Source organism: Aquarana catesbeiana, linkage group LG03 (assembly GCF_042186555.1).
Source record: "Aquarana catesbeiana isolate 2022-GZ linkage group LG03, ASM4218655v1, whole genome shotgun sequence".
Taxonomy (NCBI): domain Eukaryota; kingdom Metazoa; phylum Chordata; class Amphibia; order Anura; family Ranidae; genus Aquarana; species Aquarana catesbeiana.
The window spans coordinates 550,897,924-550,915,216 of NC_133326.1; the positions used below are offsets into that span (position 1 = coordinate 550,897,924).

The 17,293-nt window shown below is 43.0% G+C and overlaps 1 protein-coding gene across 11 annotated transcripts in view; it reads right to left on the reverse strand.

Moving 5' to 3' along the window:
* The window catches only part of LOC141132778 (serine/threonine-protein kinase WNK1-like), a 252,474-nt gene that overhangs the window by 64,561 nt on the left and 170,620 nt on the right, over positions 1-17,293 (reverse strand). For 10 of the 11 annotated variants that reach the window (XM_073621627.1, XM_073621622.1, XM_073621623.1 and 7 more), the window contains 4 exons: positions 17,224-17,292; positions 13,377-13,487; positions 1,398-1,871; positions 904-1,137 (listed from right to left, as the gene is read on the reverse strand). In XM_073621627.1, the coding sequence (XP_073477728.1) occupies positions 904-1,137; positions 1,398-1,871; positions 13,377-13,487; positions 17,224-17,292 (888 nt within the window). The remainder of the gene's footprint in view (positions 1-903; positions 1,138-1,397; positions 1,872-13,376; positions 13,488-17,223; position 17,293) is intronic. The other variant, XM_073621629.1, reaches the window with a different exon arrangement.

Sequence of the window (17,293 nt, forward strand, 5' to 3'; positions counted from 1 at the left end):
TTGTTTGATACATAAGATACAAAAGGTATCTAATCAGTCTAGACAAGGAAAACTTGACACACATGTGGTACCAATATAGTAGCAGGAGTAGCAGAATGTGTTTTGGGATGTAATAATATGCCTATGTAGGATGCCCATGTCTGCGTATGATAAATCTCTTACTAAATTTGTGACTGCACGATTTGGGACTGCAAAAGTAGCATGACAAGTCATTCCCCATGATTTCGAATGACAATCATTCATTATAGTACGACTTCAAAGTAGTCCCCGCACTACTTTAGTCCAATTTTGATGCGAGTTACACAGGCATTCCCTGAAATCGCAGCCTAAATTGACAACTTTTTGTAAAAAAATAAATAAATTATATATATATATATATATATATATATATATATATATATATATATATATATATATATATATATATATATATATATAATCTATATATAAAATCTGGAAATTGGACTGGGCAGGAAGGGGGTGAAAGTGTCCAGTATGGAGGTGGTTGAAAAAACTGCCTTTGACGTGAACTAAAAGCTCTTAGTGCTTATTCTAAAGTCAATTTGGACTCGGAAGCTGCTCCTTGAGTAGACACATCAGGTTATTGCCTAACTGCTGATGAAAAGCGATATGTCATGCAACAAGGAAGCTTGCAGTTGCACCACCATTTCTCAATCCAGCTAATCACTATGAGTCTATTAGATTGGAACCTATGGAGAAAATCTGTGTATATATACCAATAGCCACCAAAAGTTATTTTTAAACAAAAAACTGATTGGACTCTGGAAGCAACAGTCTTTTGTCTTGCATGCAATGCAACTGCATGAAATTGTTCAAGGTAGTGTAAAGAAGTTGACAGAGTAATATAGGGGGAAAATGTTGGTATTTACTGTTGCAGCCTACCTCTGGAACTGGCTGTGCCGAGCCAGGTAAAGGTGGTGTTGGTTGCGATGCTGGGATGCCCTGTGGAGGCAGTCCACTGCCCTCCAGGTAAGGCTGTGGTAAGCCAGTGCTGTACCCAGTTTGTGGCAGGCAGTCTGTGCGGATGGTAGGTGACATTAATGATGAAGGGTGGACAGAGGCAGAAGGAAGGCCTGTTTCTACAGGCATCTGAGAGGTTACAGGAGGTTGAAAGGCCTGGGTAAAAAAAATAAAAACGTCGATGAGTAAAAAGTTTAGTATTTACACACACACATACATAATCGGATAATAAGACATACATAGAATCATTCAACCCCAAACGAGACAGTTTCACATTTTTAAAATCCTCCTTCGCATAACACTTGACTTGATCTAAAACTAACAATCTATCCGCTACACTACAGAAAATCCCATACATTTATACAGCATGTGAGCCGACACCCAAAGTTTCCAGCAAAGCCCAGAGAGGGCAGTACCTGGTATGCAGCATCTCCAGGAGGAAGCAGAGGCTCAACAGCTTGTCCCAGGACGGTTGGAAATCCAACAGGTGGAGGCACAGGATGCACAGTCAGAGGTGGGACCTGTGGCAAGGGCTGGAGAGCAACAGGCATGTGGCTTGGAACAATAACTGCCTGTCCAGGAGGAAGCACTGGTGTACCTAAAAAAGAGGGGGGCAAGCCTGGCACTGCCTGGCCAAACCCAGGGGACATAGGCACAGGCAGGGCAGGAAAGCCTGTGTGTACAATGGTGGAAGGCACAGTCATTGGCAACTTGGGAGCAGTGAACTGAGGGATTAGAGGGAAGGCCACTAAAGGTCGAGTTAAGGGTAAATATTGGGGTGGCATGGGGGCAGCCACACTCGGGACAACATGCGACTGTGGGGTTGGTACTGTTGGAGCAGGAACCACAGGCTCTCCTTGGACAGCTTGTAAAGGCTGAGAAACTGGCAGCTGGGAATTAAGAATGAGTAAAAGAAATGTAAAGATGATTGTTCTTAGCAAGCAAGGTTCAGAAGCAGGGCTTGTAAATATTAAACATAAAAAAAATTAAACATTAAACATAAAAGCAAAATTTGTTTCATAAAGGCATGCAGTCAAAAAAGCAGAACAGAAACCAGCCCATGAGTCTGTTGTGAACGGAACAAGGAACAAGAGATGGAACATGAAATTATGTTGTCCAAATTAGAGCTGGACTTAAGCTCCAGGAAAACCTTTGTATACACAGTTGAAATACATGCATGGTTACTATTATACATGCAGAAGAACTTGTAATTTTGTTCAACAGAATGCTATGGTTTTCTGCCACTCTGCACAAACACCAGATAGAGGACACTAATTTTCTTGGTTCAAGAATGTAACATTGTGTCCTCTTTGTGCCTCCAGCCTGCTACCAGGGCAACAAGTATAAATCACCCTTGCTCAATGAGCAGGGTGATGATGCAGGGAGAGCTAATGCCAAATCACAAAGTAGAAAGAGCCTAAAGGACAGATGTGTTTTACATAAGGGTTATACAAAATTACAAATCCCTGGGCACATAAAACAGGAAATCTGTTTGAATGCTGTTTTTAGCCATTTTGGAGCTCCACTATATTAATATTGACACCAAACCTACAGATCTAAAAATTCTATTTGGAAAAAAAAAATTATCTTTAAAAAGGGTTAAGCTGAAACACCCTCTAAGGTTTTAAAGCTTACTGCATTCTATGCATTAAGGTGAAAAACCTTCTGTAGTACAGCAGCCTCCCTTTTACTTACCTAAACCCAATCTTTCCAGCGACGAGAACGAGCCCAGCAGCTCAAGCCACTGTCTCGGGTTCTCATTGGACAGATTGATAGCAGCAGGAGCCATTTGCTCCCCCTACGGTCAATCAAATCCAGTGACACGGGAGCCAAGGGGCGGGGCCGAGTCCTGCTGTCTGTGTCAATGGACGCAGCAGCAGGACTCAGGAGTGCGCCCACACGAGCGCCCCCTTGGAAAGCAGGTCTCCGAGGGGGCACTCGATGCGGGGAGGAGCAAGGAGCGCCACGGGGGGATCCCAGAAGAGGAGGATCATGGCCACTCTGTGCAAAACCCTTGCACAGAGGTGGCAAGTATACCATATTTAAATAAAAAAAAAAAAAAAATCAAAGCTTTTAAACCCCTTTAACTCTTGTCTACACATCACAGAGACAGCCATTAGCTGGAATCAGATTCGTGGAAATGCACCTTACACAGAATATAAGGTACAACCCGAGTCCAAATCACATGCCAGCATCCCAATATATAGAGTACAAATGGGTAAACAGGACTTTAAGGGCACGGAATCAAAAATACACAGATAAATACTTGATTGACTTTAAATTATTCAAAGAAAAAAATTGTTTAAAAACCAATGGCTGATCAAACAGGAAAGATATTTGCTCTAACAGAAACAATATTTCAAAACCTCACAGTATTAGCACAAGCCGCTGTTTACACTTGTAATTGACAGACGGAAAACCCCATGTTCTTACTGCCCCTCAACCACACCCCCTGTTGCTACGCCGAGGGATGTACATATGCTGCGGCCACAATGCTTTGCTTCGCAGCAGGAACTATGCCCTTTGACCCATTTAAGTGAATGGGGCTGTGCTGCAAGCACGCATGATTAATGAGGGTTAAAACAGGCAGTGAGGAGGCAATACAACGCTACAAAGCTGCTTTCCCCTCCATCAGGATCTATGCGGACAGCCTGTTCCTCATAGTGCATCAGTGCCAAGATGTGTTCAGGCTGGTTACCTGTCGGGGGTTCCTGCACACGCCTCCCATCTCCATGAACCCCGGGCTGAGTGCCCATTGGATCCAAGGGCTAGACTGAATTTAACTTGCCTATGGCTGATAAGTATATTACTCATTGTTTCCATCATGAAGTTCTCTCTCTGTCCCTAATGAAGAGTTTTTAAAAAAAGGTATTGGGCAAGGGCAAAATGCCATCTTCGTCTGTTAATAATTATGACATTCCCCATAAAGTATATATGCAATCTACAGTATTTTGTTTGTCTGCTTATGGATAGTCAGATCTTGATATTTTTAAATATTGTATCCATGAGAGTAAATAGCTTTCCCGTCTGATCATAGTTTTTTTTAAACAATTTTATTTTTGGTATGAATAAAACTCAATTAGGTTCTTTTTTATCTGTGTTTTTGTATTGGTGGCTGTAAAGTCCTTTTGACCCATTTGTACTATATCTCTCTATCTATATTTTCATAGATATGTACCAAATTTATTAGAACTAGCATCAAATTCCAATGAGTACAAATAGGAAGGCTATATTTTAAATGATATCTCTAGTGAATGGAATCATTGTAACCCCAGTGATGTCACTGATCTCTATTTAATCGATAGCCTGTATTCTTAGTGATGTCACAGATCTCCAGTAAATGGATAGGCTGCACTCTTATTGATGCCACTGGCCTCTAGTGAATGGATAGGCTGCATTCTCTGTGATGTCACTAGTCTAGTAAACAAATGGGCTGCAACCTCAGTGATGTTAAAGGTGTCTAGCGAATGAATAGGTTGTATTTTCAGTGAAGTTATCAATCTCTAGTGAGAGCATATGCTTATTCTCAGGGATGTCACCTGTCTCTAGTAAGTGGATAGGCTGCATTTGCAGCCTTGTCACCAGGGGCGTAACTACCACCATAGCGACCCATGCGGGCGCTATGTGGCCCGCAGCCGAGTGGGGCCCAGTGAGTATAAGAGCACCGCCAGCAGTCTCCCAGCCAGGGGAAGAGAGAGGAAAGGAAGAGGCGAGCTGTCCGTATCAGCAGAGAGCTGAATTGCCCGATGTAAGAGCTTTCGTTAGAACTTCCAGTGTTCCCGGTGCTCACGTCACATAGCTCCACCTTTTGGCCCGGTGCCTTTGATAGACAGAACGGTGATCCAATGCGGGACATGTGACGTCATCAAAGGCGTCGGCCAAGAGGTGGGGCTATGTGACGATGAGCCCCGGGAAGACAGGAAATTCAAATGAAAGCTATTACAGCGGGCAATCCCGCTCTCTGATCCGGGTGGCTTGCCTCTTCCTCTGCATAGGTGGGGCTGTATGGGGCACAGGCAGACCAGGCTGTATTGGGCACAGGTCACGCTGTATTGGGCACAGGTCACGCTGCATTGACACTAGGGCAGCTGGGGGGGGGGGGGGGGGGCCTGTTTGCAGGGGGGCCCCATACAACATTTTGCTATGGGGCCCTGCTATTTCTAGTTACGCCCCTGCTTGTCACCTTTCCCTAGTGAAAAGATGAGGCTGCATTCTCAGTTACATTTCTATCTAGTGAATAGATGAGGCTGTACAGGTCTTCAATAAACAGGCTGCATTCTCAGTAATGTCACCGGCCTCTAGTGTAGAAAAGGCTACATTCTCGGAGGGAGCTACATCCTATTGGCAAGGATTACACCTACTACTCCCATCCTCACCATTCCCACTCCAGAATTGATCATATGTTTGTTCTGAGGAAACATCTCCCCCTGGTTGTGTCCGCTTCCATTTTAGCAGCTCCTTGGACAGACCACGACCCTGTTTTGGTTATATGCCACTCGCTGCTCAGCAAACCCCAATATTCCCCTTGGACTATGAATGACTCTCTCTTATCTTTTAAGGAAGTCCTCACCGATATTACTAAAGCCTCAGTGGAATATTTCAGGCTTAATGCTGGGTCAGTTTCCTCCGAGGTGACTCTCTGGGAAGCATACAAAGCGGTACTCAGGGGGCATATAATTCAGCTGGCAGCAAAACGCAAACGAGAGCGTATAGCAATGCGTAAATCTTTAGAAGCGCGCCTAGAATCCCTATCCACAATTTTTAAACAGTCCCCTACCCCGGCTAACCGTAAACTATTAGATGGGGCGCGTACAGAACTCGACCTATGCCTCACTGAAGAGGCAGAACGTACATTACGCTGGGCCCGCCAGAAATGGTACACCAAGGCCAACAGACCCAACTCAATGCTGGCCAATAGGCTGCGCACCTTTACCCCGAAACACAACCCTATCACTCTCCGCACGAGACATAATGTCCTCACAAGTAACCCGTTGAAAGTGCTGGAAGAATTTAGGTACCGCCTCACCTCCCTCTACAAGGCCCCCACTCAGCCTCCTACTCAAGACCTGACATCCTTCCTGACAGGACTGACATTGCCTAAGCTATCCGACACACACGCATCGTTAATGGATCGAGATATTCAGTTAACGGAAGTATTACAGGGTATAAAAGAACTGAAAGTAGGCAAACGTCCAGGCCCGGATGGCTTCACGGCCCTTTACTATAGGAAGTTAGCAGACGTCTTAGCCCCCCATTTAACAACTATGTTCAATGCAGTAAAAGATGGCCATGCACTCACACCTTACCTTTTAACCGCCAATATTGTTATGATTCCAAAACCCGACCGTGACCACACGTCTTGGACCAATTTTAGGCCCATCTCACTTATTAATGTAGACATTAAAATACTGACCAAGATCCTGGCCAATCGTTTAAACTCCTTCCTACCACGCCTGGTCAAAAAAGACCAGGTGGGGTTCGTTCCGGGTAGACAAGCAGGAGACGCTATTAGACGTATAATACAACTTCAGCACACAGCCCATAGCCGGTCTATAGCAACTATGTTACTGTCTCTTGACATGAACAAGGCCTTTGATACTTTGTCCTGGCCTTACCTGACAAAGGTACTCAGTCACTATGGCTTCGGATCGTCATTCTTGCAATGGGTAATGGCACTATATGATTCCCCCCAGGCTAGGGTCAAATACTATGGTTTCGAATCAGTTCCATTTTCCATCAGGAGGGGGACTCGGCAGGGATGCCCACTCTCCCCACTCCTATTTATTTTGGCCATGGAACCTTTGGCAGAGGCGATCCGATCCCACCCGGACATAACTGGTGTTGAGATAACAGGGACACCCCATAAGATATCACTGTTCGCAGATGATATTCTCCTAACCCTAACAAACCCTAGAATCACCCTACCTAACCTGTTCTCTTTACTAGACTCTTTTGCCTCCCTTTCTGGCTTGTCCGTTAACCCCACCAAATCAAAAGCCATGTCAATTAATCTTCGGTCCTCAGACTTGATAACCTTAAAAAATACCTTCACGTTCCAATGGCTGACCTCATTACCCTACCTGGGGATCCGGCTCACCCCAACCTACGCGGGACTCTATAAGGCAAATTTTCCTCCTATGTTTAAGAAGCTGACGGACATGTTGTCCTCTTGGACTCATCTCCCATTATCCTGGTTCGGCAGGATCGTGGCAATTCGTATGACATACCTGCCGAAATTACTCTACTTCTTTAGAGTCCTACCGGTACCGATCCCGCCGCATATCCTGCGAATACATCAGCGCAAAATCCTGAAATTTGTCTGGGGTTCTACCCGCCCCAGAATCAATAAACAAATACTATATGCCCGCAGAATCAATGGTGGACTTTCAGTCCCTAACCTACAAGCCTACTATATAGCTGCAAACATAGCCCCGTTATCCCAACTCCATGCACAACACCAAATGCCGCTATGGGCCACTATGGACCTAGTGGACTCACACCCAACACCAATCTCCTCATTGCCCTGGCTCCCTCCCACACATCGTCCTCTCGTGACGGGGCCATGTCTGGCCCATTCCCTTCGCATGTGGGACTCGGTAAAGTTTTCGGCCGGCCTGATTTCTCCTCATCTACCCCTACTTCAATTTCCCCAGTGCCCATTGTTCCCACCAGGCTGGGAAAATCCCCAGCAATTCTCCTGGTGGAAGACAAACGGATTCACGGACATTCACTCTTTTTTCACCCCCACCAGGATAATATCATTCGAGGCTCTACGCTCCTCTCACGATATTCCGTTACGTGAACACTATAGCTACCTGCAGATTCGCCACTTTCTCCAGGGGCTTATAAAATCTCAACCGACCCCTTACATTTTGACCCCCTTCGAGAACTTCTGCAGAGCAAGACCCCAAACCTCGGGTTTAATATCACTGATCTATTCCTCTAATATTACCTCTAAAAAAACACCGACACGACTCTGTCACCTTCAATGGGAAAGGGAACTAGGAAAACAGCTCGATCCGGAGGATTGGCAGGTCATGACTTTAGCAATATCCAAATGCTCAAAGAATGTCATCTTTTTAGAAAATGCCTATAAGATACTTTACAGGTGGTACTACACGCCTGCTAGACTGGCCCGGTTCATTCCAGCCTACTCTCCCTTGTGCTTCCGAGGGTGCTCCTAGGAGGGCACAATGTCGCACATCTGGTGGACCTGTCCGAGGGTACGCAGGTTATGGATTAGAGTTTACTCCCTCCTCCAAAGCATACTCCATGCTGACCTCAAAAAGGATCCGTTCGAGGCACTTCTCTGCAAACCAATTGCGGAGCTGCTTCACCCGGAGCGCCAGCTGGCTCTGCATCTCTTTACTGCAACCAAACTAACGATAGCTAGGGCATGGAAGACACAGACACTAAGTTATGAGGCGGTTAAGAATCGCATGGATGATATAATGGTTAACGAAAAGCTGACCGCTGTCCTTTCGGACACTCATGATAAGTTCCTGAAGGTATGGAGGCCATGGGTCGAATATACTAATCCCACTAGATTTGATACCACCCTTCTTCGGATTTAATGCACTCTTGCTCCCCACCGCGGGGACCCACCCTCCCTCCTTTCTTCCTCTTTTCTCCTTTACCCTTTTCTTTACTCCTCCCTTCTCAACTAATCTCTGCCCCTAGCTTTTCTTTAACCTCCCTTTCAAAAATGTTTTCAGCCTCTGTTATATTCTTATTGTTTTGTTTTTCTCTGATTTACTAGCATACTTATTTTATTTATAAGATGCTAAACTTTTTGTTATGTTTATTCATGATGCATTATCTACACTGTTATACTGTGAAATTGCTATGGTTATCAATAAAACCCTTTGTAAAAGAAAAGGCTACATTCTCAGCGATGTCACCCATCTTTAGTACATGGATAGGCTGCATTTTTATGAGGTCACTGGTCTAGTGAAGAAAGGCTAAATTCTCAGTGATGTTACTGGTCTTTCATATATGGATAGGCTGCACTTTCTTTACACTGCAGCATAAACAGAAAATGGCTGCCTCTGTTGTGTATACTGTACAAAGAGGGTGAACAGCAACCAAAACAGTTATTTTCCGATTTCATCACATTGTAGACTTGTATGTACACAGATAGGGTCGCTGAAGGTTCTCTGTACACAATCCACCAGAAGATTGATAACTAGGGAAATGAACGTAAAATTTAAGCTTTCAGTTCACTTTAAATTGTTTGGTGAAAGTTTCCATTACACTTTAATGCAACTTCTAAGTGCCCCGCAATGTACTGTAATAGGAGCAGCTACATACAGTAAGTGACACATTTCCAACTTGCCATCTGCTGCCAGAACTAAATAGGCTGAATTCTTTTCCACCATTCAGGAGAAGCTCTGTATATTTATCAATGAATACAATGCTTCCGCTGATTGATGGAGGTAGATGTCATCCACCCACCTCGAGCAATCAGCAGGAAGCTTTGTATTCACCGATATAAATATGAGGCTTCTCCTAAATGGTGCAGGACCACTCAGGCCGACTACTTCTTAGGTCCAACAAATGGGAAGTCACCTGTACTGCTGAGGAACACAGCACCACTTACTGTTTGTAGTTACTACTACAATACATTGCATACACAGCATATACATCCATGTGTAATGGGAATCATTTGAGCCAGCTTGGTGCACACTTTAAATTACAATTGCTAACAGAATATTTATAAAGTCTTCGATTTTTTTCCTTGAATGACATGAGATGTGAAGACAGCTAAAATTGCTCTTGAAATACAGATTTGATTTTACCTAAACAAAAAAAACTGTTCCTCTTAAAAACGGGAGACAAGGTCATGTGTTGCCACCAAAACCAAAAAATTAAGATGGACCCTGGAAGACACAATCCAGAATAATCTCCAGTTGTAATGTGAGGAGCAGTCATACCCAAAGTGATGGAAAAATCACTTTGTGACATTTCAATAAAGTTAATTTAAAATAAATAAGTGTGATGTGCCACGATCAGCATATCGGCACCGCTGACATCCCATGGCACACCAGCACTGATGCTCATAACACCACCAATCCACACCATTCATGAATGAAGAGGGAGGAAAAAGCAGACACAAAAGGTAACCATGCAAAGGGGAATTTAGAAAGATGTGGGTGCAGGGTCATTCCAAATTAAAAGTCGGTTAAGAGATCTAGGTAAAGGGTGTAGGAGAAGTGCCAGGTAGTGGAAATTCACCACATTCCAAAGACCAGCTGCTGCCAGAGTGCCTTACGTGCATCCAGAATTGCACATGCAGATTTTCTTAAAAACAAAAAAAAAATCTAGCAGAAAACAGCACCAATGTGACCCTAGTCTACAAATGATTATGTTCCATCTTACAGTAGACCTGTCATAACAGAAACATAGAGCTGCCCCATAAAATCGCAAAATCACACACATGTTCCGGGTGAGTGAATATGTAGTGATGCATGAAACTAGCAACTTCTGGGAGTCTCCACATATCAATCATAAATGTATCACATTAAAGAATTTCAGACAACGCTAAACATTCTTCTCTGCAAATGCAGTTTCAAGGACTGTGTTTCAATTTCCGCTTGAACATATCAACGATAACAGCATGAGAGCAACCTTTTGCATTTCTGGGGAGGTTGAAGCCCATGGGAACATTTTTAAAATGCGTACTCTTATTTGGAGAAAATAGGTTTCCACTGCTGACTTCTTCCTAAATGCTGGCTGCATACTAGTCACGGTGTCCCATTACCTTTTGAGGTACTAACACAGAGGTTCAAAAAAGTCCAATATCCTTTATTTGTACAATTGACTTGCCTCAGTGAATACATGACAACCAAGCTGCTGGTATTTTCAGATGGTGCGTTAAATAGTAATGCCACTTTTGCTAAGGAAAAAAAAAAAAAAAAAGCAATTCCCTCTGGGTGTTCGCTGTACATCACAAGGAGTTTAACAAACTTTGTTGCAGATGTCTACCTGTTTCTGCTCTGAAGGAATAATTGTTTTGTAAACATTGTCCTTTGCACAGTGATTCTGGATTGGTGAAACTACCTAATTTTAATCAGATGCCGCACTTTGAGTGTTCTGATGAGAAAAGCTGTAGTGTCTGTTACCCATTTAGAAGAAATGATTATCCCCTGGGAAGTATCCAACGTAAAAAGATATTTTTTTTGGAGGATGCCTGAAACCTTACTTATATCTTAGTGCTGAGTTCTTTACCCAAGCAGGAAATTACATTTCGGGGGGCGTTCTGTACACCAACACTGTACAGAATGCCTTCAGGTTGCCATATTTCATTGAATTTACAGAAAAGGAAAGGTCGTTTTTAATAACATTAGATTAGAATATGCCTTGGGTAGCAATTGTATATGCTACATTTTTTTTCTGCAAAAATTTTTAATGACAATTTGTTTAGCCCCCTAAACGAGTTTATGTCACTAAAACCTCCATATATAAAACAGACTAATGGTATGTGATAATATCAAGGAGCCTGCAGAAAACAACTTTCACTAGGGTTTATTCATATGTCTGTTGGGCTGCATTTTTCTGCATGCCATCAAACATGTATGATGTGAACAGACACATACAAAACATTTGTTTTGTATGTGCCCCTTTCACACCATACGCGTTTGATGGTATGCAGAAAAATGCAGCCCAACGGACATGGCGTGAACAAGGCCTAAGACTTTTCTTCTAAACTGTATCTTACTAATTGCTGTTAATCACTGCACCACTCCCTGCAGCCTATTAAACTGGCCTTCCTGTATTCTAAAAATGCAAAATACACTCATTCATTCTGTAAACCAGATCACCAACCTCTGGTACGTCAACAGCAAAAAACACGAACCCTAAGAATCCCCTGTGCATGCGGTTGTACAGAGCAAAGACTGCAAGATTTAGCAAGTGACAATCAGTGATTAGGGTACAGCCATGTTGTGCATTTTAAGGGTGGTTTGAAAGTCAGAGCAGAGTGGGAGTTGTGTGCATTGTACTGACAAAGTAGCTGGTTGTGTAGCAATCTCTAAGCAGATAGAATAGGACTGCATTGACACCTATGGTGGCTTAATGTGGGGCACTAAAAGAGAAGTCCAGCCTGAGCTTTTTATGCTCGGCTTCTCCTATAGGTCACAGGAGTGCAATACATTTTGTGCTCCTGTGACTCGTTTACAGCCGACAGCGGTCTTAAGTCTGCTCTCCGCTGACCTCACTGCAATCAGTTGAGACAGCCTGTCCACCTGACTTAGGAAGTCTGGATCTGCCAGCTGCCTGGACTGATGGCAGTCTCTGCCTCTCAGCGAGCCACTGAGACAGCTGCTCCCTGCCCCTCCACAGCTCAGCACTCCAGTGAGCGTGGAGGAGCAGAGCAGGGGAGCTGCTGATTGACAGGCAGCAGCTCTCCGCTCGCAGAGGTGAGAGAACCGAGTCATCGGTGGTGTTCGGTGGCTCCGTTCTCAGTGCAGAGGCGGTGGGGGGACAGAAGCAGCATCAGTCTGATGCTGCATCCACCTAGGAAAGTATGAATAAGGAAAAAAAAAAAAACAAAAAAAAAAAAACAAACATACTTCTCTTTTAAGTATATTAAAAAAGAAAAAACTCTTGGAAAAACTCTTGTAGCATCTGTGGTGTTCTTTTCAGTAATAAATAATAAAGAATGGTACTGCATGAAAAGGAGTCAAAAACACCTTATATGCAATGCATGAAGAGGTATGAATGAATCCAAATTCCAAGTTTTACAGATAACAGGGGTATGCTTAATTTTATTTTAAAGAGGTTTAGCTAGTCAATGAAGTAAGTCTGCAAGTGTAATTAATAAACCACGGTATACCTTTTTTTTTTTTTAGCTCTGAAGCCATTGTGAGCTCATAATTCTGCAGCTATACCCAATTGATTCATTACAGCTTAGAAACACTGTAGAACAATGTTTTCAACCCTGGTGATGTCATTTGTTGGTGAACAGATGTCAATAATGGTCATACCTACAAAGCTGCCATTTCCACTATGCATAACACAACAGGTACCCGTCAATTCTTAAAAGGAACCAAACCATTGCGCAGGTTCCCAGAAAACTTCCAAACACAATTTAAAGGAGAACCAAACTCATTAATTTAAAGATTTCCCAAAACAATTACACTCAAGGCATGCCATGAATGATCACTGTCACAGTTGCTTGTGCCATCAACCAAACTTTGAAGCCATCAAATGTCTGGTGTTGTAACTGGGTGACATAGGCAGCACCATGACAACTACAGATCCAACAGAAGCTAAGATGGCGGTTTCCTTGGCTGTAAAGGATAGAGAGGTTTAGCTCTGCTTTAAAGTGCAATATTCTATTATATGTAAGCATAGAACATCTTTCTATTGCACGCAAGCACACCAACTGCACTGACCTGGGGGGCAGGAACAGTAGCTTGGGTAATGACCGTTTGAGTTGGGGCAAGCAGACTGGACATAGCTGTTGCCACTGGGTACTGTGCTGCCTGATGAGTGGGGGAAACACCCTGAAACATAAAAAAGGCAAATCCTGTTTAAAACCACAAATTATTATAATAAAATGAGTAAACTGACATTTAAACATTTTTGGAAAAAGTGGTGGAAAGCATTGTCATCAATGATATAATACACAGTAACCTCCCTAAGTTATGAAGTTAGGGTGGCATCTTGCCATAAACAAAATACAGTGACTTTCCCCCCCCCCCCTTTTTTTTTTTCTTAATCTAGTCGTGTTCTGTGGCCCATAGAAAATGACTAGGAATAGAATTCATCATAAGTCATGCTCATTCTTCAGTCACAGCTAGCCTTATCATATGCAGTAATCCTTTCCTGTTGCATTGGGCAATTTTCCATCAGTGTACTGAAGCAGGATTTGGGTTTAATACAATCTTATCAGGTGAGGATATCTACATACATCATTTTGGAACCCTTGAGACTACTAAACATGAAATGAGGAACTTCTATAATTTGAAATAGTTCTGATTAATATTGACAAGCGTAATAAAGTGTAATGGGTGCAGGGGACAGGTGAAATTACAATATGATTGCAGAGGAAAAGGTTTTAAACATTACTAGTTCTTCCCTTAAAAAAAGAGCACTGTTCTTTAGCAAACTTATTTCACCTGATCTACTTCTACTACCACTTCTGGGAAATCCTTTTTTTTGTACCAGGCCTAGAGTCCCAAGCACATTCCACTAGTGGACATGTAAAAACGTCTTTATATTCCTTTCTGAATGGCAACTATTTACTCCTAGGGGAATAATTGGAATACATTTCAAGCACTCCACTCAGGCATGTCTCTCTACATGCAAATTAAACACTGTTTTTTTCCTGTCAGTTAAAGTCCCTTCCCAACTATCACTTTTTGAATACATCTGTTACCACCTAGCACTCTCAAAATTGCTGTCATCTATTCACAATGTAAAGCCCAATTCAAGGCTGCTGCCAGACTCATCCACCTTACCAAACTTTTAGTGTCTGCCACCCCTCTCTGCCAATCCCTCCATTGGCTGGCACTCGCCCAACAAATTAAATTCAAAATACTCACAATTACTTACAAAGCCATCCACAACTTGGCCCCAGCTACATCACTAACCTAGTCTCAAAATACCAACAAATCGTTCTCTACGTTCCTCCCAAGACCTCCTGCTCTCTGGCTCCCTTGTCACCTCCTCTCATGCTCGCATCCAGGACTTCTCCAAAGCCTCTCCGATCCTATGGAATTCCCTACCCCAAATCGGTCCAATTATCTCCTACTCTGTCCACTTTTAGGTGATTCCTGAAAACTCATCTCTTCAGAGAAGCCTATCCCTCCTCCACCGAACAACTTTATTTTCTCCAACAGCTCATCACCCCCAGTTATTACCTTTTGTATCGTTTGACCCCCCCCTTCTGGATTGTAAGCTCTAAGGACCTTCTGATTCCTCCTGTATTAAATTGTATTGTAACTGTACTGTCTGTTCTTGTGTTGTAAAGCACTGTGCAAATGGTTGGCGCTATATAAATCGTGTATTAGAACTTAAGGAAAAAAAAAAAAAAAAAACACATCACTTGCAGTGGGGTTGAATGCTCATTAAAGTATATGGGAACAAAGAAAGAAAAAACCCACACATTTAATTACAGGAGTCACTTCTCCCCCCACGGTCTAGCGTTCTAGGGTCCCGAGATCATCAAGACCTAAGCAGGGTACATAGCCCTGCATTCAATGTGTTGACACTGGACAGTCCACCGCCAGAGCGTCTGCTGAGGAAGTGGAGGATCAGGTAAGTAAAAACGTTTCACTTCTCCCCTAGAAGAAACGAGCAATTAAACCTGCAGTGCAGGCACAGCCCCCCCACTGCAAAGGACAACTTAAAATTTTCCTGGAATTGGGCTGTAACAGCTTAGCAGTTCATACAACCCATACCTGTGTTACCAAGTGGGATAAAAACCAGGTCTGAGGGGGACTGACACCACATCTGGTCCATAGCGGACTCAAAATAACATCAACAGTATCTGCCATTAAAGTTCTCATCTGATGGTATACGATACCAACCAGCCTTCACCCTTCCCACTCTACATTATGCTTTTTGGGCTGTAACAGCACAGAAGATGCTGTGCACATTTGATGGACTTATACAAAACTAGTCAGATTCCGGACCAAAGTGTTCGAACACCATGCAATTTATTTCATTGCTCTTCCGAGGGATCCAAGGTTTGCACTCCTCCACTTAAGTCTAGGTTCACATTGGAGTGATTTGCAATATCACCGTCCAAGTCGGTGTGGCGCCACACCGATTCCCAAAAGTCGTTTCTGTACTACTTTTGCAGACTTGGTGCGATTTCCATAGACATCTGTGAAGCAACCCGCACAGATGTCGCTGAAATGGCCCCCGAAGTCAGGACTGACATGCGGGAATTAAATTAAGCTGAACTTGCACAATTTAATTCCCGCTGTCAGTGTGAACCTGGGCTAAACCTCCCTCCTCTACCAAATCTCAATTTAAACCAACTACCTACAGTGGATAAAAAATGTCTACACACCCCTGTTAAAATGTCAGTTTTCTGTAATGTAAAAAAATGAGACAAAGAAAATCATTTCAGAACTTTTTCCACCTTTAATGTGACCTATAAACTGTACAACTCACAACAAACTGAAATCTTTAAGGTGGAGGGAAGCAAAAATAAAAAATGGAAATATGGTTGCATAAGTGTGCACACACCCATACTAATACTTTGTTCGTTTTTTTTTTTTAAATACCGGGGTTATGGCAGCTAGCTGCTGCCATAACAACGGTATTTAACATTAAACTAGCGACGTATAGTGACAACGACGGCTGGTCCTTAAGTTGTTAATGTTGCTGTTGGCCTCTTGAGAGCCTCCCTGATCAGTTTTCATCTAGTATTTTCATAAATTTTGGGGTGACGCCCAGTTCTTGGTAATGTTACGGTTGTGCCATATTTTCTCCACTTGATGAGGACTGTCTTCACTGTATATCTAATGCCTTGGAAATACTTTACCCTTCTCCTAACTAATAACTTTTAACAATGAGATCCCTCTGATGCTTCAGAAGCTCTGCGCGGACCATGGCTTTCGCTGTAGGATGCGAATAAGAAAATGTCAGGAAAGACCTACTAGAACGGCAGAACTTTATTTGGGGATAATCAGAGGCACTTTAAATGATGGCAGGTGTGTACGGACGCCCATTTAACATGAGTTTGAATGCGATTGCTTAATTCTGAACACAGCTACATCCCCAGTTATAAGAGGGTGTTGCACACTTATGCAACCACATTATTTTAATTTTTCATTTTCACAGCCGCCCCCCCTCCTCAAAAGATTTTAGTTTGTTTTTCAATTGAGTTGTACAGTTTATAGGTCACATTATAAGTGGAAAAAGTTCTGGAATGATTTATCTTTGTCTCATTTTTTCCACATTGCAGGAACCTGACATTTTAACAGGTGTGTGCAGACTTTTTATATCCACTGTATGTGCTGCAGGCAACCAAACAAAGCATCGCCATGGCCTGGGAAATGCAATTTGCAAGAAGCAAAAAAACAAAACAACAAAAACAAAAAGGGATGCGATAATTTACCCATAGCACGCTCCCACACAAAAGTCTAACTAATCTGCAGCACCTCAATTCAGAAGAGAATACCTAAGAACTCCTGAGTATTGAGATGAAATCTACGAGGGATACCTACCCCAGTGACAAATGTGAAATTTTATCTAACTCTTACACTTTATGCAATGTATGCTCACCTGTGTGTGAACAGCTGGCTGGGTGCCAATCGCCACTGATGTTAAAGTGCCCTGTCCTGGAACCTGTGTC